This window comes from Mus musculus, chromosome 3 (assembly GCF_000001635.26).
Source record: "Mus musculus strain C57BL/6J chromosome 3, GRCm38.p6 C57BL/6J".
Classification (NCBI taxonomy): domain Eukaryota; kingdom Metazoa; phylum Chordata; class Mammalia; order Rodentia; family Muridae; genus Mus; species Mus musculus.
In genome coordinates this window covers 122,418,878-122,443,841 of record NC_000069.6, presented here as the reverse complement: position 1 = coordinate 122,443,841, position 24,964 = coordinate 122,418,878, and the positions used below count along the sequence as shown (strand labels likewise).

Here is a 24,964-nt window from a genome sequence, read left to right as displayed (position 1 = left end):
ACCTGTGTTTGCCTCCCCAATGCTGCAGTTCCATGGACTACTGCCATACCTGGCTTTTCTTACACAGGTGCTAAGAATTCAAACTTGGATTGGAGAGCTTGCACAGCAAGCATCTCAGCCCCAGAGCCATCTTCCCAGCCCAGAGTGTTCAATCTGATTCAATCATTATACAATGTGTGTGTGTGTGTGTGTGTATGTATGTGTGTGTGTGTGTGTGTGTGTGTGTGTATACACACACACACACACACACACACACATATAATATCACATTATCCAATTAACATATACAGTTCTTAAGTTTTTAATGTGTTAGTTAAAACAAATGTAATATTATACTAAGAGTGGTGAACTTGTTTGCAGCATGTATTATTTTCACATAGTTTTTACAAATAAAAACTCCTAAAATATGGGTCAATAATGACATAAATGTCAAGAGGAAAGTGACCAGTGTTGGTGTTCGAAGGCTCAGGACAAGCACAGGCATTGCTTCCCGCTGTTCCGTGATGTAATCTAAAGGTGTTTACAGGTAGCCTCCTACATGAACCTGGTGGAACTCATTTACGTACTTCCTTCCTTCCTTCCTTTGTGTTTTTGAGACAGGGTCTCACGTGCAGCTCTGGCTGAGCTGCAACTCTCAGGTCCGCCTGCCTTTTCCTCTCAAGCCCCGTGCCACATGCTCAGGCTTAGAATATTTCTTTAAAAAATGCAAAATAAAGCAATAACAAAATTCCACATTTTTCAGGTCACAAATAATAGAGAATTCTAGAATAAGAATAAGAGGCAGGTATAAATACAGTATACTATAAAACACAGACACTGCAACCAAGTTGAACTCACAATTACAAGGCATATTTCAGAATACGGGAAACAGTACAAGAAAGACCCAGTTATCATGGTGTTTGGAAGGAAGTATGTGCCCTTAAGTGCCTGTTTTTGGAACGACAGACTGGGAATTAGTTAGTGGTTTGGTTTAAGTCAACGCAACACTATAAATATAAAAGAGAACAAAGGAGATAAAGATTGAGCAGAAACTAAACAGTAAACAATGATCCTACGAAGTGACAGCAAGCAAGCCTGGCACCTCCCAGAGATGCTGGGGCAGACCCCTGACAGAGAGAGTAGGAGTGGGGGCGGCAGGGGACACAGCAGGAACGAAATGGAGTATAATGTAAGCACAGTGTAGAAGCTGAGGAACACCAAACAAATGTGCAAAAAAAAAGGGGGCAAAACAGAGTGCTAAAACAGACTCCGAGAAGGAAGGGAACACCCCACTCCCACAACCATCTAAAACCCAGAATTAGTGGCTCAATGCCCCCAGCAAGAGTTCTCTAGGCTAGACAGCTTATACTACATAGCCAGTTCTGCCAAACTGAATGATTTCTTCTTTGAAAACTATAAAAACTCCCCAAGGGACATGTCAAAGAAGATGCTATGAATTTGATAACAAAAGCAAAGTCATTAAAAAGAAAAAAAAAAAGTTCAATTTCACACATTGTACAGAAAAAAAAAAATCTAAGCAAAAAATTGATAGACCAGCCAGGCGATGGTGGTGCACACCTTTAATCCCAGCACTTGGGAGGCAGAGGCAGGCAGATTTCTGAGTTTGAGGCCAGCCTGGTCTACAAAGTGAGTTCCAGGACAGCCAGGACTACACAGAAAAACCCTGTCTCAAAAAACCAAAAAACAAAAAACAAAAAAAGATAGACCAATCAAGTTAGATTTGCTTCAGGGGTATTGCCAATTTAATAAGAGAGGATCTATTGATATAACTTACCACATTCGTGTATTGAATAATTTGGGGCATCCAATTGATTGGGAATATACTTTTAAAAATCATCTTTGCACGAGGTAACATGTTTGAACTAGAAATATCTGATGGAGGTCTCCACGGGAAAGCACCAGCCTTACTTATAAAGTATGGGAAGCGTCAGTCAATCATCCCAGCAAACAGTCAGAAACGAGGAAAAGACACCCCCAGTTACTGCTGCTGTATGCCGCTGTCTTGCGGGTATTCAATAAGCAAAAGAAATAAATGTACGAGACCTGGCAAAGGGCAACTCAAACGTCACAATTCCCAAAAGATGTTAGGACATGAATGGGAAATGTCTCCCACGGGCTCATTATTTGAATCCTGGGAGGCTGTGGAACCTTGAGGTGGTGGGACCTGGCTGGCAGACCTAAGTATCGAGAGGCAAGCCATTGAAGGTCATACCTCCTTGGCTCCTGATCCACCATGGTGTGAAAACAGAAGAGCCACAGACCCTCGCTGTTCTGAGTGCTGGGTCATGCTTCCCCCACTCTGGTGGACCGACCCCATCTGAAGCCATGAGACAATAATAACCTTTCCCTCTTTAAGGTATTGGTCAAATACTTTGTGACAACTATGAGAAAGGTGCTGTATTACTGTCTGCACAGAACCCAAAGGAAGTCTACAACGATCTTGGAAGTAGGGCAAGGGTCTACATATTAAAGCCCTACATGACATCTTAGAATTAGAACTTCCTGAGGGCAGGAACCAGAAGGTTTATAAACCCAAGATAGAGTCCTTGCTTTGTGGGTGGTTTATTGATCACAAAAATTAACACATTCCTAGAACCCTGGGTTAGATTGTAATACAAGACGACTTAAGTGTCACCAGTAGGCTGAGTCTATTTACCTAAACTCACGAGCCCCAATAGGAGCAATCCTTCAGACCTGGGGTCCACCAGGTACTTTCCTAACCAACCTCTGCACCGGGGTATGTCACAAAAATCAAGGAAAAGACCCAACAACTAAGGACAAAGCCTGTTTTCCACTGGCTACCTGCTGGCTTCTGCACCTTAGATTATTAGAATCTCTTGTTCTCCACCACGACGCTCCATTGACCTCTCAGAATCTTGCCTGGGAAAAAGGGGGTGGGAGAAAGGAAGAGACAGCAACAGACTGTAAACCTACTAGTCTTCCTTCCACTATCATAGAATTGTACATTGCATGGAACTACACAGCATACTTCATTATAGCACTCAATTAGACGAGACTAATCTATACAAAAGTCCATCCTGTTCTTTTCTATTGAATTAGATGCTATCTGAGACCCCGAGTTCCTGTCCATCCTGCCGGCCTTATCTCTTCACAACGCCGATAAATCCAAATTCTCTGCACCTACTCCTCTATCTTCTTCCTTTCTTTAAATTTACTTTACCTCCTAACCACAGCTTCCTCTCCCTCCTTTCCTTCTAGTTCTTGCCCACCCACATCTACTCCTCTCCCCTTTCTCTTCAGAAAAGGGGAGGCTCCCATGGATGTCAACCGGCCTGGGCATATCATCAGGCTGCAGTAGGACTAGGTACATCCTCTCCTATTGAGGCTTAGAAGAGGAAGCTCAGAGGAGGAAAGGGTCCCAAAGGCAGACAACAGAGTCAGAGACAATCCTGCTCCCCCTACTAGGAATCCCACATGAAGACCAAGCAACTGTTGGGACAACTGTAACATATGTGTAGAGTTTAGGTCAGCTCCATGCACGGTCCCTGGTTGATGGTTCAGTCTCTGGGAGCCCCGATGGGCCCAGGTTAGTTGATTCTGTCGTTTTTCTTGTGGTGTCCTTGACCCCTCTGGCTCCTACAATCCTTCCTCCCCCTCTTCCGTAGGATTCCCCAAGCTCCACCTAATGTTTGGCCGTGGGTCTCTGCATCTGTTTCCATCAGCTGCTGGGTGAAGCCTCTGATGACAGTTATACAAGGCTCCTGTCTGCAAGCGTAACAGAGTAGGTGTCCCCAACTTTTATGACTGTTTTTTTTTCCTTTGCTCTGACACAACTACGACTCAAAGAATCAACAACCTCCCAGTTAACTTTCCTTATGAAGTATGACGTTTTTAATCTTCTAAATGTATTTATTTTACATGTATGAGTGTTTGCTTCGTGTATGTATGTGCACCACGAGCAAGCTTGGTGCCCACAGAGGTCATAAGTGGGCATCAGATCCCCTGGAACAGGAGTTACAAATGACACCATGTGGGTGCTGGAAATCCAACCCGTGTCCTCTAGAAGAGCAGCGAGAGCTATTAACCATTGAGCCATCCTACCAGCCCCAAATCGTGAAGCTTAAGAATAATTTAATGTATTCTCTGTGCCCTGTCTCTCTTACTGGACTGAGAACACACTGAGCACAGGCTCCATACTCTCCACACTGTTGCATCTCTAGGACAAGGCTGTTCAATAAATGTTGGTTTGTTTGTAGGAGTGTGTATGTGTGTGTCCTGCGCTGTGCAGAAGGCCTACACCCCAAACCTTCTCTTTCACCACATGCAGTGGGTTCACCAAGGGAAAGAGATCATCAAATAAAAGTGTCCATGGACTTAGGAGAATTCCCTTTAAGATCACTGAGCCACGGGCCTGGGACTGGGGTGTGACGGCCTCAGACAGCTCCCTCAGCAATAGAATATCCATCCCAAGTCCAGAGACTTGCCTCCTCCCCACACCACAGGCCAGATGCTCCTGAAGTGATGTTGACAGGCTGCTCCTACTCAGCTCCAGTATCTGTGGGCATGTTTAAAATGCCAGGGAGGACAAGGAGGACGAGGAGGACGGGGAGGACGGGGAGGATGGGGAGGACGGGGAGGATGGGGAGGACGGGGAGGACAGGGAGGACAGGGAGGACGAGGAGGATGGGGAGGATGGGGAGGACAGGGAGGACGAGGAGGATGTTAACTGGGGTGATAACCCAAAAGACAGAGTTTACTATGGGATAATTTCCATCTGTTGACTGAGAAAATAAGGAGAAACAGGTGTTTCATAGAGGGCAGGTGCTGCCTATGGTGATGTGCACGTGTGATCCAAGCATTTGGAAGGCTGGGAACAAATGATCGTGAGCTCAAGGCCAACTTGGGACTTTATAGCAACTCTCTCAACAAAAGAACAAATCTAGCCCTGACCTGGTGAGGGAGGTAATGACAACTTGGAGGAAATATTAGCTGTGCCCAGACTAACAAGGCTTTTTTTTTTTTTTAAATTTTCTATTCTATTCTTCTGATACTGAGATTAATTTATACTGAGAAATAATGATGGTACCAGGAGATATTATCTGAATTGGCTGTTGCAAACTTCAAAACGGATGCAGCTGTTGGCACAAGGACTGATATACAGAGATATCTTTGTCACAACAGTTTGCAAAAACAAATGAGAAGAGACTCGTTCTTCTCTGTCTCACCGTGCTTACTCATGGTGCTACTGTGTGTAACACCAGCTGTTGACAGGATTCAAGTGAGGACATTTTAATATTCTCATCGTGTTAACACATGGCACCAGAATTATCTCGTAACCAATACCAAAGGATGTAAGGCCTACTTAAAAATTAAATCAGCAGGTCTTTACAGCAGAACAGCCTGATGCTCCAGGCGAGGGAATCACCTTGCATCTCTAAGGTCAGAGTTAAAACCATCCACCATATGTGATCTGGGCAGCCCTGTCTGACAACCTCCCTTGGTCTGAATATCCGAGCTTCAATTTGCCCCTAAAATCACAGTAATGTTCTTTGACAACCATAACATGCCAGTGACTCATTCTGAGGCCACAGTGACCCAACTCCTAGGATATTTTTCAGGGCAAGCAGTTAATCTGAACCCCATAGTTTTACTTTGTAGTTAATGTTTTTGGACTTCCAGTGTAAGTCTTTGTCTTCCCCTAAAAAGTTTTTGCTAATTAAATTTGGTGTGCTGTTTCAGAATATGAGCATGCTTTTCTTTTTGTCTCATATCTGTCATCGGACATCCTTCTCAGGCCTCCAAAATTTGCGTCAGGCACCCAGGTGACTGCTAGGCCAATGCTATGGCCTAAATGACTTTTTGTAAATTGATGGAAATGGGGCTGAGTACATAAGCCTCACATACAGTCATGGAGCCTGAGTCTCTCCCTGTAAGGATGGCACCGATGGCTGGCATATGACTGCAGGCCTTCTCAGTATACCCAGACACTTTCGTCCCAGCAAGCATAAAACAATCCTGCTGACTTTATTAAAATAAAGTTCCCTGAGACATATGTGCCTCTCCAACTTGTCATACCCCAAACACGAAATCTTCGTTCTTACAGTCTAGCCACCACCATCTCCCCCAAGGAAAATCTCCCGACAAAGCCAGGGCCTCTCCCTCCTTTCTGTTCCCACTTTTCCCCTCTCGGTAACTGGTCCCCTCCCAGCTGCCCAGGTCACACCTGGAATGTGCCTCCTCCTCCCCCCCCCCCCCAGCTTATGAAAACCTCAGCACAGTTTGTACAGTAATTTTAACTCCCTCCCTTCTTTATAAGACAATAATAATAATAATAATAATAATAAACTACCCATTGGTTCTTTGCAATTTTTTTGTCATCCTAATATTCTCTGCAGTAACAGTGCTTGTGTGGTGGCTTCAGCTCCTATTCTGTCTCCGTGATCCCTGGGACCTTTTATTACTCTGGCCTCATGGATTCCAGACCAGCAATTCTGCCTTTACATTTCCCACCCGGCCCCTTTCCAGTCAGAGCAGTTCCTGAACCCACGCTGCAAGTGAGCAGAACAGAAGCCAACTATAAGGTTTCTCCCTTGCCTCCCTCTCCGGGCTCTGATTATTCCAAATGTCACCTCTGAAAGCTCCTTTGTTGCCCCTGGCCTTTTTCACAGCCCGCTAGCTCCACACTCCATTTCTTTCCAACCGGTGACACCTCTGCTGAGGTCCGGTCCTTGGTCGCATGGCCTGACCTTTCTGGGGATCCTGGTCCAAGGTTGGGATGCCACAGCACAAGTGGTAGCACAGAAGAGGCAGGCCCATAGGGAAAGGCTATCTATTAGATACTATCTCCACACCATGCTGGGGTGCGTTTGTGGGATACCTGGACAGATGTTAGGGTCACAGGTCGGAAGGATTGAGTGACACAAAGGGCTTCTGGTCGGTAGGAAGCTAGGTCAGCAAGCAAAGAGGATGGAGAGAACAGCATGGGAAAGTCAGAGGGCTCAAGAGCAGCGTCACTTGCTCTATGACCTGTGAACTCCTTGAGACAAAGACTTGGCCTCTCTATGGACCTCCAGTCCCTAGCCAATGCCTGGCATCTGATGGTGGTGGTTCAATAGGCTATGAATGAAAACAGGAAGGGACTCTGGTTGTCTGGTTCAACTCTAACTCACTCACTCTCTCTTTCTCTCTCCTAACTCACTCACTGCCCCCCCCCCCCCCCCCCCGCAAGTGAGCTCACGCTTGTGTGTGTGTGCATGTGAGAGAGAGAGAGAGGAAGGAAACCTGGACTAGAAAAAAAAATCCATGCAAGCAGACTAAATATGAGCTTCTTGCTGCCAGTGTGTGTGTATGTATATGTGCATACACATGTGTGCTATGCATATTGACCAGAAAAGCATGAATAATTCATTCCTTTAAACCAGTATATGCTGGCTGGAAGTGACCTTTTATACAGATTCTTAGATGGAAGAGACACCTGGAAGATCACGTGCCTCTCCTCCCTCTCTCTGGGGCCAGAGGGCTTTTATTTTAGTTTCTCTAAATAGTTTCCTATATTGAGCCTGCATCCACGGGACCATGCCTACCATCACTTTCAACCTTGAGCATCTTTTTTTCTACAGTCTGGAGAGACTGGACACATGTCCCTCTCCTTGGAAGGATGAGAGGACTGGGGAGTTCTAAAACTGCTTCTTTCTCTCAACGAGCCAACTTCTACTTAAGTCGGTTTCTAGTTCATCAGAAAGTGTAGCAAGGCCTGAGTAAGGAAAAAAAAAAAACCCAGTTCCAACAGCCAGCTGTGTTTCCTGTGCCCTCCACTACAGTGAATTGACACCGGAATCCAAGGTTGATGATACTAAACAGGTACTGGTGTATAAACCACCAAGCTGGGGCTAGCTTGTGCCTAGCAGAACCCCAGGGAGAGCATTAAGCTAAAGGTCACTACTGAAATTTTAAACTGAAGGTCTCCTGACTGAATAGAGTAAGAACAAAAACAAAAGAAAACAAAACAAAAGAAAAGAAAAGAAAAGAAAAGAAAAGAAAAGAGAGAAAGAGAGAAAAGAAAGACAGACGTACCCATACCAAGGCCAATATGTCTCTTGGCAGGCACACAAGGTCTGGCATTGGGGACTGGTCAGGCTATCAAAGCCCAAACACAGCACCTTTGATGAAAGCAGAAAGGCTCTGGCTGGCTGGTATCTGTCTGTCCTCCCTCCCTGTCCCATTCGCTCTGCCCCCATCCTTCCCTCTTCCCCACACCCTCCTAAAAGAGTAGCTTTGCTTCAGCTTCTTCTTTAGTAATCCAAAGGCAGAATAAAAGTGCTAAAAGATTTAATTAATGTCAAGGCCTCTCAGAAACAGAGTTCCATCTGAGCAGATATAGACCCGCCTTCTAGAGGAGACAACTGTTCTCAAGGGTCTGCCCTTTGAGTCCTTGGGAAGGCAGCTGTCACTCTTCCTTCCAAAGCATGAGCACCAACACAGGCATTGTGACCTTTCCACAATACACTGTGACACTGTTGTCATCTACGAAGCTGATGCCCACTTACCAAACAATCTAGTCATCGTGTTTTTAAGTAAGTTTATGATTTTACATTGGGTCGTCCTCTGGATTGTCCTTGGCTGCAGCATGCACAGACACATCTGGATCATCTGGGAGGATCGGTTTGAATAGCTAGGGCCACTGAATGCTCACTGAGATACAGACACAGGTCCAAGGGTGTGGCGCCCCCTGGAGGTGTGTCTGCTTTAACCAAATAAAAGATGTTTATTGGGGGAAAAAAAAATCAACTAAAATAGTGTACTTTACTTTATCAAAAAGCTTATTAAGATTGAATCTTGAGCCAGGCATGGTAGTTCATACCTCTTATCCCAGAGGCAGAGACAGGCCTGTGAGTTTGAGGCCAGCCTGAGCTACACACCAAGTTCCAGGACAGTCAGAGCTACAGAATAGAAAAAAAAAAAAATTTAATTCATCTTTTTCTATTAATTTTTTTTCTTAAAAAGGGGAGGTGCGTCTTACTTTGAATTCCCTCTCTAGATCCTAAGTCATTTCTGTCTACAAACTCAGCTTCCTTTGCTGATTCCAGGATGCTAGTATACTGGATCCCAGGACCTCCCTTCTGAGGTCTTTCCCTTGGTGACAGTATCCACCTACTCTTGTGGCTGCTTTAATTTCAATTCAGTGTGGACATTTTCCGACGACACCCTTCTCCACAGCTTCAGGTTCATAATGCCATCTGCCTGTCTAATGAGAAAGTTCACCATCTCCATGTCTCCAATATGGCGCACCCCAAACAGAAGTTTCCATTCTCAGAGGTCAGCCACCACCTTCCCAAAAGAAAAGCACCCAACCAAAATGATGACCTTTCCCTCCTACATCTGCCGTCAAAGTAATGAGCCCATCCCCCACCCCCACCCCATCCCTCCCACTGCCAAAGTCATACCTGTGACTATACTTCCCTCCCTACTCCTACCTCATTCAGACCGCAGTACACTTGCCAGACTCTATACACAAGAATGTATTTTTGTTTGTTTGTTTCGTTTTAGATAAAATGTTACCATCTAACCCTGACTGGCTTTAAAGTTAAGATCTTCCTGCTTCAGCCTCCCAAGGGCTGGGATTACAGACATTTGCTAGCTCTCCAGACTTTAAATGTATCTTGAATCCACACTCTCAGTCTCCTTTGTTATTCAAGAGCAAAACCACCTCCTGCCTTCCAACCTCTTCCCCATAAGTCACTCCTCCACAGATGGGGCATGGGGGTGGGGCTGGAGGTAGGGGTGGATGTCTTCTACAACCCCACTCTGACCATGCTGTGCCTTTCAAAAGTTCCCCTCTGCAAGCAGAGGAAATCTAAACTCTTTAGCCAAAGTCTGGATCAGTGCTGTCCAGCGAAAACACCCCCACCCACCCCCCACCCCCCCACCCCCCCACCCCCGTATATCACGTAGAGTTGAATGTTTCCTAATAGTTAAGTTTAAAAAAAAAAATCAACAAGTAGAATTAGTTTTAGTGGTATCTTTATTTCGCACATTTCAAAGATGTTACCTTTCAATACATGATAACATAAGAACTACGAGTGAAGTATTTTATGTTTTCTTTCGTTTTTAACTCCAAGTGTTCCCTCCCTAGAGAAACTGTCACCACCCACCTAAGCCAGGGTCCTCTGATGCTATACTCCTGATAAGACTCCCTTTTGCACTTTCTTTGTATCAATGCATTTCTCCCAGGACCCCTAAACTGGGTGCTCCCTAAGGACAGTCGCCAGCGGCATCTATTTCATTCTCCACTGGCCACTGGCCCCCAACACAATACCTCAAATAAAACCAGCTTAATAAAAATGCACGAACTAATGAACAGCGGACTAACATTAAGTACAAGAACAATCAGCCAGGGGCTGCTTCAGTCCACTGGGGTCAGCCAGGCCGTGTTTAGGGTATGAATGCAATGGTATGCTAGAATTCTACCACCCTGTATGACTGCTAGACCCTCAAACAGGATAGATAATGGAATCCCAGCAGACACTATCAATATGTGGGAAACTTTCTCCCACTATAGCTGCAGGCAAGGGATCTCTGTTTACACAGATCTCTTGTTACACAGGGGGATTAGGAGCCTCCCTGCTCTGCCTTCCAGGAGGAAGGAAGGAAATTAACGAGCCAGGGCCCCTCCTCCTCCAAACCGGCTTTGAGTTACCCAATAAGAATGTGGTAATTCAGAAGAGTTAAGTAGTGTACCTAATGTCACAAGGCTACCAGGTCTGGCTGCTGGAATCTTTGTCAAGATCCCTGGCAGCTTTGACTGTCAGGGTAACATGAACTTCCCAGCGATCCTCTGGGTCAGATGTCCCGGGAGTGCAGAGCAGTCAAGGAATTGGCTGCTAGTGACTAGGTGAGAGCTAAGAGTGTCTGTGACCTACTCAGAGCAGGTGCCCAGCGGGTGGCCCAGGCTTCACTGCGGAAAGCTAGAAGGCTGATGTTTAGGGACGCGTTTTGAGACCAACTAACCATCACAGCATGCCCCGGGGTGGCTTATTTTCAAACCAATTTCATAATTCAAAATTTCCTCCAGTCACGTGGCTAATACTTGGCAGAAGTAGGGATCTGAATGGAGGCCTCTAGTTTGTCCCTGTTAGGGGTTATTCTGACTACAAGAGTCACTCTGATCTGATATCTATTTGCAGGGGAATCTCTAACTCTAGATCTCACAGGCTAGAAGGTTCCTCAGTCCTCCATAGTTTACGCATATAAATGCAACCCTTCAACGAGGTAATATGAGCTTGTCTTTGGGGGCACCTAAAGAGAGAGAGTTTGCTATTCTGCTTCCAATTCTATAGGCTAGACCGGGTGATGACTGTTACAACCTGCAGAATGGCTGTGATCCCAGGGGGTGCAGGCCAACCCAGGCCAGGTCCCTGGAAGACAATTTCTCTCCCCAGTGAACAAGAGCAACTAGGAATTCTCTGGTGTGCATATCCTGGCCAGGTTGGCATGGTTGGCAGATTCACTGGCATAGCTGTGGATCTATTTACAGTGCCTTAGCAGATACTGTAGGAGATAAACAACTAAGAGGAAAGCCTGGTCCTTCCCAAATAGCACGGGTGAGGCTAGAGAAAGTCTGAGTTAGAGCAGGTCTGCCTCGGGGGAAGGGTGAGACCTAAGAAGCCCCACTAGACAAGGACTGCATCCTGTCACTCTCTGGACATTTTCTTGGTTGTGGTTGACAATTAGTTAAAAAAAATCCTTTCCTTTCTCCCAGAACAGCTGGGAATGCACAGGTCTCAGCCCCTCAGTTTCTTGTCAGGACAGAATTTAGGACTATAGTCAGGCAGCTAGTCAACTTCCAGGCAGCTCTTTCTCTGGTCTCCTTCAAGATAGAAGCGAGATAGGGGACCAGGCTCACCACCTCTGACCCAGCTGCTCCTAGCCTCAGCACACCAGAGACCAGAGCCAGGCCATGTACCATTGCTGGGATCTCAGTAGTCCATCTATAACAGCTGCACTGACCCATATCAAGGAGGCACCTCCAGAAGTTAGGAAAACTCCACCCACTGGCTACTCTTCTCTAAAGACATTCTCATGCTTAGAGCTGCTAAAAAAAATCATAAATATATTCTTAAAACTCAAAACTCAAAAGCCAGTTTTCCCCCTGCATACGGAAAGTCTGCAACTGGCAGGCGCAAACTATAGGCACCGGCAGCGCCTTGCACTACGAATCTTCCAGCTCCGATCATGCCTAGGCCAGCATCTTGCTTTGTCGAGGAGAAAGCCATAGTTAAGAGAATGTTTCAGACAAGGGTACTGACAGCCCAAGTCAGGGGTTTGAAATGATTTTCAGAGAAAAATCTGCATGGATTCTGGACTTGATCCCCTCCCCTCCACCCTCTAAAGAGCTATGTGATGGCAGAGGGTTAGTCTCTGCCTGGGAAAGCAAGCTGGTTTTCCTCCAGAAATAATGGTGCTGATTTTGTGGCCACTGTCAGTGACAACACTTGTGCCAAGTCAGTCACAATCCTTCACACAAACTCATGAAACCCCACATTGTCCCGCCACATGTGTGCACAGCGCAAGATGGGGAAGGAATTAGTCTCTCACAGCTGTTCCCAGGAATGTATGCCTCCACATACCCACCGGCAGGAGAAAGGCCCAGGCCCCGATCTATAAGCTATCCTGGCAACACAGACATCCCCAGAGGAACTGGGCTGCTCTCAGCTCAAGGAGAGTTCTAGATTCAAACACAAATCCATCCATGAAGGCAAATGAATCAAAGGGACAGCCACCTAATGACGCTAATGTCAAAGGAAATCCTGTCTGCAGGCCTCTTGGAGAAGCCTGGCTGTGCATCTGGAACAAAGGCTCCCCTATGACATCAAGCAACAGGCTTAAGGATTCTCTGGCTTCTGGCTTTGGCCACTTTTCAAAACCGCAAGTACATCCAAGGGCAGCCAAGACAACAAGAAAGCTAAGAGATATGGGCTACGAAAGAGAAGAGCAACTTCCTTTTCCAGGCTGGCCTTCTGACTCTTGGCAACCCAGGCTCTGTTCTCCCCAAAGCTGATGTCTGAGGTGTTAGAGTGTTAGATGGGAGACTCCTCTCTTCCATTCAAGCAGACAGTTCGGGGGTGCCGACAGCTGCATCAATGTCATGGAGGCTGTGGAGCAGTGTCTGGAGAATGGCCAGCAAGCACCATCCCTTCTCCCCAAACTCAGTTATCCACTAGGGTATATGCTCAGGTGCCTCAGTAGCTCTCAAGTCATTACCCCAACTGATGGTGGTGGTGGTGATAGAGATGGTGATGTTGAGGAGGAGGGGAGGAAGAAGAGCAAGAGGAGGAAGAGATTTGCCATGTCCTAGTTAGAGTTTTGATGTTCCAATAAGAATATGGATAAATGCTTTTAAGATACTATTTGGTTTTGGCTTAGGTTTTGAGACAGGGTTTCGCTGCATAGCTCTGGATCAAACTCAGAGGTCCACCTGATATACCACTAAGTCCTTTAAGATATTTTAAAGCTATAAAATGTAAGAGCTCTAAATAATACCCTTATTCATAAAAGGGAGGATATGATATATGTAGATATGTCAGCTTAAGAAGTGTAAACTTTGGGGTCTCAAGGGAGACTCTGTCTACTTTGTTGAAGGCCTCTCATAGGATGGCTGTTCAAGTCATTTTCAATTGCCATAAAAGTCACAGTTCAATGATTAATAAGCTAAGCATGTTTGCTGTAAAAATGGCAAATTCTGCAACAATTCAGAATACAGTCGTCTCCTTATCTCCCAATGGTGTTTGAAATTACAGATAGTACTGGACTCTGTGTGTGCTGCTTTGTCCTAGACACACAGCTTTGATCAAGTATAATTTATAAATCACTCATAGTAAGAGAATAACAGCAATATCCACTTATTACAAGCATCATAATAATAATGTACGGTGTATCTTGGCAACTTCAACAAACAACTTTTTTCTTTTATTAAAAACTTTCAATCCTCACTTTTAAGAAGCTCTTCAGAGCTGCTCTTCGGCATATCAGAATTGCCAACACCACTACTTTTATGTTTGGCACCACTATGAAGTTAAGCGAAGGCTTCCTGAACACAAACACCACGCCATAACAGTCAAAATGGCGTCTAATTCTGGGGGGGAGGCGGGTAGTATATATAGTTTGGGTACACTACACCAGGACATGATTCTTGTCCTGAGTGGAACAGACCAGAACATAGTGAGGTTTCTTCATGCCACATAATGGCTCACACTGACAATTCATGAATTATCCCTAGAATGTTCCATTTAGTATTTTTGCTAACAGCTGGTAGTGGGCAACTGAAATTCCCGAAAGTAAAAGTTCAGATAAAGGATTTACAAGACACAGAGGAGTCACTTGTCGGCACCATTGCCTTCTACGAGTAGGTGGGGTTCACAGGAACGGGTTCTAGGATGTCCACGCAAACCTGCCATTGCATGTCCACAGCGAGTGTGAGGAGACAGAGTTGACGTACTCTGCATCTGGCCAGGTTACTGTGAACTGAAATGAATGGTGGGAGCTGGGCAAACACCCGCCACCTTCCACTCCAAGCTGAATCCACTGCAGGAGTCCTACTGCTCACTGTGCGTCTGTCATGACACTTCCGGTAAAGCCGGTCTCTCCAGAACCTTGGGTTCTCGTTGCTGCTCCTCAGCTCTGATCTCTCCCGTATAAAATCTTTCCTCATATCATGGTTTATTTCAAAAGTGAATTGAGGTAGTTCATTATCTTACTGGGATATTTTTAAAAGAAGAAGAAAAAAATCATGTACACTGAACTCTTAAAAATCAAGAAAAACATATCGGAAAATGAATCTGTTGCTAATGAGCCTAAACTGGTCAGATTTCGTGAGCCTTTGGCACACCACACAGCCTTCCCGCTCTGTGTGATTTGTACATTTGGAACTCCTTGTATTTATCTTAAATGGATTTTTTGAGTGAAGAAAAAATATGAATTTAGATTAATGAGGCTGTGAACAGTAAACAAGCGGGACTTGTTAATTCTTCTGCAGCCAGGACTTCAACCTGAGGCCCCACAGCCACGCTCTGATATGATCTCTTCCAGAGCTCTGACCTCTGTCCAAGTCAATTTTCCAATAAAAGAGCTTTGAACTCCAGGCAGGTTGGAGTTTGGATTGTGGGTGTTTATGAAGAATTTCCTGGAGATACCACTGCTACCTCCAACCCAGCAGCCCCGCTCTCCAGTCCTCCCCTGTGTGTGTGTGTGTGTGTGTGTGTGTGTGTGTGTGTGAGGTCAGGAGGACCTCACAGCTTTAAGGTGTGGCTCTGCGCACTGTCTGTGTCTGGTACCCGATAGATACCTAGCTCAGGAAGAGATTAGCTAAGAAAATGTGCTACCCAGTAAGCCAATCGTAACAGCCGGTTTATCTGCATCTTGCCGCCTGACACTGATTGGTGCTTGCTTCTGGCAGTCATCTTTGTCACCCTTGCCTACTGGATTACCAATGATGCCATAGTAACAAAAAGCATCTCCCCTCCCCCAACTCTATATCTGTTCACTTCAGCAGCAGGCTGCCTGAAGGCTCTTTATGCTAGGAAGCTACACATCTGGATTTCCCAGAGGTGCGCCACGGCTTTCCAGCCCCCAGGAGAAGCATCTGAGATCTGACATTAGAAATACTTCTGCCTAACTCCCCTCCCCCAATTAACCTACTGTTCACTTCTCAACCTAGTCCAGTTATAAGCCACTCCAGCTTTCTTTGGGGTGTGCAAATACACCAAACTTGCTCTCAGCCCCAGCTCTTTGCCTTTAGGAGAGCCCACACTCATTAAGTAGTCATTAAGATCCAAACACCTCTTTGAAGACCGTTACAAATACAAAGCAATGCCAGTAGGAACCAGCCCATCCACCTGTTTCTTCTACAGCGTCTAGCAGTCAGTTGTCTTACTTAATTCCTTGTATCTGACCTCTCACTGAAATGCAGTTCAGAAAAGGAGTTGCTTCAGATGTAAAAGGACAAAAGCAGATTGCTGTAATACTTTGGCTGATCTGAGTATCTGAGTTGGCTGGACCAACTCTTTGAGTACTCAAAAGGACTGGGGAGAATTTTTCCTACTGAAACCCTGGGGCCTATTAAAAAAAAAATCAATATACTTTAATGAACGTAGGTGTTCAATGCATAGATAGAACCAAAACAGTGGGCCAGGAACAGAGTAGCTTTTTTGGCTATAAGGTGAGATAACAAGAAAGATAAGGGCAGAAACCACCCTGTTTTTACCTGATATCATCACGGGGTGCCAATCTACAAGCCCTAACAAGCAGAAGCCAATGGCAGACCAGCCATGATGAACCCAGCAACCGTTTGCAGCTGTGACGCCAGCTTACCCAGAGTCCTGGCCTTCAGCAGGGGAAAAATCAGTTGTCCCCAGCAATGCCATGAAGCTTGACTTGGTAATGCAGCCACACAAAAAAATGTTATCATGGCATATTGACAACTAAAGGAAATATGGGTCCTAACTTATATAATATGCCTTGGTACTGCTACAGAATTAAGCGGACATAGTTCAGAAGTCAGTACTAGAATTATTTTTTAAATGTATTTTCTTTGAAGGGTCTTATTGCAGCAAGCTGGATTTTTAAAATCTCCAAGTATTAGACGATAAGAAATTATTTTTAAAAGAACATACTTATGCTGTGGTTGCATACAGTTTAAATCAGAATCCTTATCCTTAAAAGGCACATGCGGAAATATGTTTAGATAAAATGAGTTTATTAGAAAATTAGACTTGTGGCTCTCTTCACTAATACTGAAGGCGGGAAGAGAGGGAGAAATAAAGGTAAAATAGGACTGGCTGGATCAGCTGGTGGCTGCTAAGGTGCAGGGATGGCTTTACAGAGGCCACAGTATTCTCTAGGGCTACGGATGCAGTTCAGTGGCCAAGCACTGGCCTCATGTATATAAAGCCCAGGGTCTTTTGGTCCATCCTTCCCTCTAGGGTAGAGGACCCCAGGCTTTACATACACCAGAAGGAAGGATGGACAGAAGGAAGACAGAAAGGAAAGGTGGGACTCATATAGCTTCGCATACATTTAACATAAAGCCCTTGAGGAAGATGACTTTTCTCGCAGGACGTGACAGGAGTTACCTGAAGATGAAGTTTTCCCCTTTCCGGTCTTGCAGTGGGTTTTCCTGGATGATGTCCTGGGTCAGAGGTGAGCTCTGTCGTGGGGATTTGGAGTGGCCAGCATTGTCACAGGACCGTATGGAAGGAGGGCCCTTTTTCTTCCGTGGAAGAGTGCCATGTATAGACACGTCTTGATAGGCATCTGTGCGACGCTCAGCAAGAGGGGACTTGCTGCTCAGGAGGTCCATGGACGAGGCCAAGGGGAACTGGTGATTCACAGGCATGTTTCTGGGAAGGCTTGCAAACTTTCCCGCAGCCATGATTCTTAACTCTGAGGAGGGAAAAGAGACAGAAGGACAAAGGTAAGACAGATATAAGAAACTGGAAACAGTTGCAAGATATCAAAAGGTAAATACTGTCTAAAGGCATTACTAGTGGAACCTCGTATGAGTGGAGAATCAATCTCTCTCTCTCTCTCTCTCTCTCTCCCTTTCAGGATTCTGTAGAGAAATTCAGCTGGATGGGTAGCAAATCCAAACAGGTGAACACAATCCCAGGTTGTTAGAGGCATGGGAGCCATTTTAGCATTATGGAAGGGGAGGACAAAAATACTGTAAATTGTCGGATGATTGCTACAGCGATCCATCACCCAGCAAATGATGAAATGGTCAGAGATGATTGGAATTCTTTAGCTGCTGGAATTTCTGCAGTGCCAGACCAAAATTGTGCTAGACACAATGATAGGGCAGCCTTTCTGACAAAGGCTTGAAGCTTATAAATAAATCGCTGTACTCTAATTAACCAAGGGTCAAGGGTCAAGGGTCAGGGGTAACCCTCTCTTCCATGCATCAGCGGGCTCAGTTCCACCAGGAAGCCATCAGGTGGTACCACCCTGTAGACTATTTCCAAGAGGAGACTGGAGCCTGCCAGCCAGCAGCAGGGGTAAGCAATGCCCACAGGTACATGTGAAGTCAGGGAAGAAGAAAGAGGTTAGAGGGAAAGAGTAAGAACACAGCAAAAGAGGACAATGGCCAGGGAGGTAGCAGCAGCAGCCCCAACAACTGTGGCTCCCAGGGGTGGCTGGCAGTCATTTGCCCCAAACAATGCTTAAGCTCCAAACTAAACTAGAATTTGACCCAAGTCAAACTATATATGACCTATCAAGGCCAACATACACATCAAACAGGAGCTCTAGTTAAAAAAAAAAAAAAAGTAACAATTCTCTAGATACCTGAAGTCCCAGAAGATGCCCTACATTGCCTACGACATCCAACTAGGGTCTGCACATCACCATGGGACAGCTGAAGTCCACAGCCTGTTCTCAAACTCACAGTGTCCATTTCTCAACTCACCAGCCTTTCCATTGCAATGGTGGGGTGGGGGGGGGGGGGGGGAAGGAACTTGAAGGGATAGCACCCCTGCAGAGCTGCCTCTACATAGGCATTGTGGACTTGGCTTAACCACCACCCTGTGAGCTCCCGGAGGTGGTGGTGGGACAAAGAGTTGGCAAGGGAAACACACTTTGTATGCGAAGCCACACAAATCTACTACTACACGCATCAGAGAGACATGTGCGAGTTCTGAGAACTGGGTAGAATATACTTAGGAATAAAGTCCTAACCCTGTCCTCTGTTCTTTGCCAGCCTTGATAATTCAGAAGCTTGTCTGCTGTACGTGAGACTACATAGAAAGCTTGGCTCACAAGGAATATAGAAAAACAGGGTGGTGAGTCCTGGGAGGGGAGGGGCCCTCCCCGTCCTGGCCAGTTCCTGGCACTCTGTCAGCACTTACTTAATCAATGTTAATCATTGTTATTAAAAAAAAAATCAAAATTTTCTAGCCTTCTACCTGACCAACTAGCAGTCCCCAACCCTACTCCCACCCACCAGCCATCCACACAGCTGTGAACTGCCTCTGGTCAAGCTATCATCGCCCTCCTTCCTCATTGACAAGCCTGCGCCATCTCAAACTGGTAGGGAGTGAGACAGCATATGCCATCAGTACCATGCAAGACATCTTCATGTGTAAAAGACACGCTGTTGATCAAGTCTATTTCCAAGAGCCACAGGGAGCAAAAGTGACAACGTCTTCTCTGCACATCCAAGTCTGAGCTGGAGTTGAGTATGAGATTGTGCTCATTAAGATTCTAAAAAGCCCTCTAGTGTACCCCGAGTCTCAACTTATTCTCTGAAAACAAAGTCTGTTAAAGTCTTCTTATTCCCATTTTTAATTTGACAAACATTTAAGTACCACTGTCTATAAGATGTAGAGAGCTCCAACCTAGAACTCATAAGCAGCAACCAACCCCTATGTTGGAAGGAACAACAGTTACTTTTGACAGAAGTACTCCTAGAAATTGGGGAGAAGGCAAGAGACAAATACATATGGAATGTGTCAGGAAAAGCCCTCTAAGAGGACACTGTAACACCAGAGCCATGATGGTATGGAAGCATCCCCACACTCTAAGCACATTTCAGGCCATGGCTAGTGGCTTGAGAAGTTGAGAAATGTTTCCTGAAAGACCTACAACATAGGATAAGGAGTCTTAAAGGCTCTGTCAAAGTGTCTGGACTTGTCTGGTGAGTGCCAGGGAAGGTCTACTATATGAGAGGGATCTGGTCTGTATATTGATGGTGGCTGTGGTAATTCTGGAAAAGGAAGCCAGGGGCATCACTGGGACAGATGGCAGTAAACCATGAAGAACAATGAAGAACTTCGAACTCAGGAAGTGGCCGAAAAAAAGGACAGGACAGAGTTTAGAGTCATTAGAGGCTCAAGGTCCATAGTTGAAAGGAAGGAAGGAAGCCATGGCCACGGGAAGACAGCATGATGCTACTATGCACAAGAGGTTTCAGAAGGGATCCATGCAGGAGGAAGATAAGCTCACCAAGTGGAACTGTGTGTGAGGTACCAGGGGGCAGTTCAGTGTAGACAGAGGTTAGAGTCCGTTATGTGAGACGTGGTTCCAGAAGGAGTCACCAACATGGAGGGCATAGGTCAGAGCACTTAGTAGTACCGCCTATGATAGTGGATGTGAAAGTATCGCCCACACTACCAGGAACCACCAACAGAACATGGACTGCATCCCTACCTCTCACCATGGCTGCCTCAAGCCTGTCGGGACCAAAGTAGAGAAGAAGTTCTGAAAACACAGAAACCCATGGCTCAGCCAGGTTGTGTGTAAAAATCCTATACGGATTATTTACTGTGAGGCTCAACCACAGCCCAGATGCTAAAATCGGAATCTCTGTGGGGAAGACACCGCATCAGCATTTTTAAAGCTCTATGGCACTGCCCAGTCTTGACCCAGGATTGAGAAGACAGCATTGGAGGATTCTCTTGGGTAGCAAGCATCTTTCACTTAAATTGTCTACCTGGGTAACAGAATCAAATGATGCAAGGCCTCAAATATGGTGGACACTGTACTAGGTCTTCAAAATAAAAACAAAACCAAACAATATGAGGTGGCCTAGACCTTACAAGGTTAAATCTTTTATAGAGGAAGCTTACAGTAAGAATGAATGTTGGGGATTGGAGGGATGGCTCAGTAATTAAGAGCACTAGTCACTCTTCCAGAAGACCTAGATTCAAATCCCAACACCTACAAGGCAGCTCATGACTGTCTGCAACTCCAGTTCCAGGAGATCTGACACCTTCATACAGACATATATGCAGGCCAAACACCATTATGCACATAAAATTGTTAAAAAATAATTATTTTCTAAAAATACTCTTTTTACTCAGCATTTACTCTAATGCTGGTAGTACAATTTCATTTCCCCAGTTCAGAGGACTTGTGTTCATTCACTTGACTTTCTGTGAAGGCTTACAGGGCACTAAAAATGGAGCTATCATAGGGCCCTGCTCTCAGGAAGCCTAAAACTGAGGCGTACCGAGTCCAACAAAACCACATAAACACGACAATAAACCAGGCAACACCCAAGTTGTAAGTACCCCAAAGAATCCAAAACAGAACAAGAGTGACATGATAAATAAAGATGCTGGCTGGAGAAAAAGATAACTTTTTGATGATACGCTGGTCTGGGAGGGTCTTTCGCTTACAAGGACACGAGATCTAAGGGGAAAAAAGATAAGGGATCAGGCTCAGGAAGATCTGAAGGCAGCTCCAGCCAGGGGAAAGATTCCAGTGCAACCAGCCTGGGAATGAGTGGCTAGAGCGACTGCCCAGAGCTTTAGTCTTCTCTTGCAGATGCTTCTGTGCCAAGGCCGCTTGCCCCTACACACTTCTGTGTACCAGTTGGTCATCCGAAAAAAAAAAAGTATGACTCAGAATCAGGGTCCTGGAGCCAGTATTTACTGCTTCCAAGATCTACCCTGCCTCTGGCGTGGTAGCTATGAGGTCTGGGACACGTCACAGCACACTCTGACAGTCAGTGGGTCATTCGTGAAAGGTGTCAACGATCCTGTCTTCATGGATTGTTGTGGAAATTAAATGTGATCATAGGCATGAAGTTCATGACTTGCTTGCACAGCAAGCAATAGTATCTCCTCCAACCGTGCAGGAGCCAAGGCTGCCTAGATTGTTTACTGTGTCCCCACTGAAGTGGGAGTTCACATAAAAAAAAGAACCTTGGAAGCTAGGGAGGCTGAGGAGGGAGATGTTTCAACCTACAACAGATATAAACACACCAAGCGCAGAGGACAAAGACACAAAAGGGCATAGACTCCAAGTGAACCGCCATGCTTTCAAACAAACACCAGTGAAAACTTTGACCATCCTCCTCTACTGTCAGATCCTGAAATAGATACAAAGGTCAGACGATCCAGTGATAGGAAAGTTTGAGAGTCTGGAACTCGGAGAGTGTGAGTGAACCTCATGACAAACTCCAGCAGCCTTGCCGCCTGCCTGCCTTCCTAGTTAACCGCTGAGCATTTGAAAAGTTTATGACCTCTGTCCAACTCACTTGTTCTACAAAGATGACCAAAACAATACTACAAAACCTGACGACCTTGCAAGCGGAGGCGGAGGTAGACTGCCCCACTTGCTTCGAGTTGTCTCTGTTTTCTGAAATGGGATATTTTCAAGTTACATTCACACATGGTAATCTAAGGAAGGGCCTTAAGAACTTGTATATTTCAAACTGGAAATGCCACTACCCCAGCTGCCCTCACCTAGGCCATGACAGAGAATTTGCAATTCAAACCTATACTTCTCTCATCTTCTTTGCAAAATCAGACAGTGAGGGCAGAGGAAACTATTCCACAGATAAAATTGGCTTATCCACTTAGAACTTGTGCTTGGCTTTAGGGACCTAGGGTGTCCTTTTGAAGTAACCTTATGAAGTCTAGCCAACCGATTGAAGTATGAATAATTCTTCCACGGATTGTATTTCAAGCAATAAAGTGAAGGATTGCCCGGGTAAGGTTCTTAAGAGTAGTACCCATCTGACAAAGCAGTCCTTTATCAATAGGAACTGAGATCTTTTGAACAGCACTTGTGAGTGAGTTGGTGTTTGGCGTGGTAAACTGTTTTCTTTATACTGGGGAGGCTTCCTGGCACACTCGCGGGTGGGCAAACGGCTTAGCCAGTGGGCCTCCCGAAGAGTGACGAAGCCCCCTTCAGGATCTCGCCTCCCCCCGGGGAAGCGGGGGGACCACACAGAATTAGATAATCAGCTTCCAAACTGACCTTCCCTGGGCCAACGTACTTGCCATAGAGAGGTCTGTGGAACCTTGGGAGATAAGAGTCAAGGTTTAAAAGACTCTCTGAACTCCGGGCTCTACTTTCCATCCCTAACTGCTGTAGGGAAAAACAAAACACAAAAACAAAAACTGAAAAAAAAAAAAAAAACTAGACTCGGGCTACTCCCCCTTTCACCTTGCCTCAAACAACCGTTAAACCTTAGTCCTGTGACGCGCTGCCCCACATCACCGGCTCGCTGCCTTTGCCACCTGCCCTTCAAAAAGAGTCTACACCTGATTAAAGTTTTTAAGTGGCCACAGGCTAAGCGAGTAAAGGAAGATGGGCTGCGACCCGTCCCTCCCTCCTTTTGCTTTCCCCTCTCCGACTCAGGGGGAAGCACACAACCAACTATTCATTCTTTCTCAACAAAGGGAAGGCGAGGGGAGGGAGATGTTGTCAACAGTTACTGGGCAGGCTCCTTCACTTTCTTTGCAAACTTCCCAAGAGATTAGTGGAGGAAAGCCTCGGGCTTCCAGCAGAGGCGTCTGGGCCAGCTCGTCTACCCAGCTTAGAGCGGCCTTGGGCAAAACCGAACTGGACTAGCAGGAGGGTTCGGAGGGGTCCAGAAACCAGCACCCGGGAAGATTCCGCCCCGGAGCCCAAGAGTAGATGGGGATGCTCGAGGCACATCACCACGCTCCACTCCCGAGAGTCCCGGGATCCGAGGACCCCCGAGGGCACAAGTCTCACCCTCCCTCCCCCGCCACACACACTTTGGTCACCCCCACTCCCACTCCCATGTCTAGTTTGCGGGGGCTCGGGGGTACAAACAGACGGGGGTTGCGCTCTTCCCCATGCCTAACTTTACTCTAAAGAACTTCTCAGTCCTGTTTCAGTCCGACCGAGGGAGCTCAGGAGGCTGAACAGGAACGCACGGGACACACTCACCTCCCCGCGCCGCGTTCGGAGTCCGGGATTGCGGTTCAGCGCCGGGCTGCTCTCACCTCACCGCAGCTGCTCTCGGAGCTCGGGCGGCTCATGGTCCGCGGGCGTCCGCCAAGAGGCTGGTGCGGCTGGCGGGTGTGCACGGCTGTCCCGCTCCGGCTGCTGCCTGGCCGGGCGGCTGCAGGCTCAGCTCTGAGCCGGCAGCGCGCTCTCTGGCCCTCAACTGGTGATTTGCGGCTTCGCGGCCCCACCCCGCCCAGCCGATTCGCCGGGCTGAGCCGAACCCCGGCGACTTTTACATTCGGTGACCTCGTCTGGCTCTCCTCCGCCCGGATTTGAGAGTTTTGACTCCCCCTTATCTTCCCCCGAGAAGCTAGACTTCAAGTGTAGCTCAACCTCTTCCTTACTGAACCTCACTCAACCGGACAGCCTCGCCTAATCCACTCCTCCCCCTTCCCGGCGTTATTTAATTACGCAGCAGATCCGCCCGCTCTGCAGACACCTGGCTGGCTTTCAATTTAAAAGGCTTTCATGGGACAAAGACCAAGGTAACCACAGCGAGCGAGCCGGGAACAGGCAAATCAATCACTCTCACACGTGCACGCAGAACTAGATGGCTTCGTGAACCTACATATGCTGTTTATCAAAACCTAGTTATAAAGTCATCTCTGCACTATCTGGTGGCTTGGTTTATGCCAAAGATTGCTGTGGTAACGGTGGGAGTACAGCACACAGTTCAATATATGATACCAGGTCATAGAATCATGATGCCCACCCCACCCCACACCCCAAATCAAATCCTGAGGACTTCAGATCTACATATAAAAGGTAAAACGGTAACACTAAAGAAATTATCAAACAGAAACCAAAAGCAAAACCAAACAACAAACAATAAAAAAAAAGGGCTGTAAAGATTCCTTAATTAAATACACGAAGCACTAACGCCAAAGGAAACCCGCTTGTTAACGTAATTGTCATTAAGAGCTCCTCTACGCAATTCATGCAGCCGATAAAGGAAATGTATAGAAACTATGTAAGGAACACCTTCGGATCAGATGGATAAGACAGAAGGCTCCACAGGGAACAGCCCAGGTATTTTTATTTACACAGTGTCCTGCTTTGCTTCTCTGTTGCTGAGATGAACGCTATGATCGAGAGCAGCTTCAGAAGTGTTTGTTTGTTACAAGGCATCATTGGGCGAAGCCAAGGCAGGAACTCAAGCAGAGGCAGTGAAGGGACAGAGCTCACTGGCTTGCTCTCCAAGGTTTCCTCAGCTTCTTTATGCAATCCGGGCCCACCTGCCCAGGGC

At 46.3% G+C, this 24,964-nt stretch overlaps 1 protein-coding gene across 1 annotated transcript in view; it reads right to left on the bottom strand.

The window, feature by feature from the left end:
• Bcar3 (breast cancer anti-estrogen resistance 3) overlaps window positions 1–24,085 on the bottom strand; it is a 110,435-nt gene extending 86,350 nt beyond the window's left edge. Inside the window, exons 1-2 of the mRNA NM_013867.3 lie at window positions 23,659–24,085; window positions 17,088–17,397 (exon numbers count right to left, since the gene is read on the bottom strand). Coding sequence (NP_038895.1) covers window positions 17,088–17,386 — 299 coding nt within the window. The 5' untranslated portion in view covers window positions 17,387–17,397; window positions 23,659–24,085. The remainder of the gene's footprint in view (window positions 1–17,087; window positions 17,398–23,658) is intronic.
• Between the last annotated feature and the right edge of the window lie 879 nt (window positions 24,086–24,964).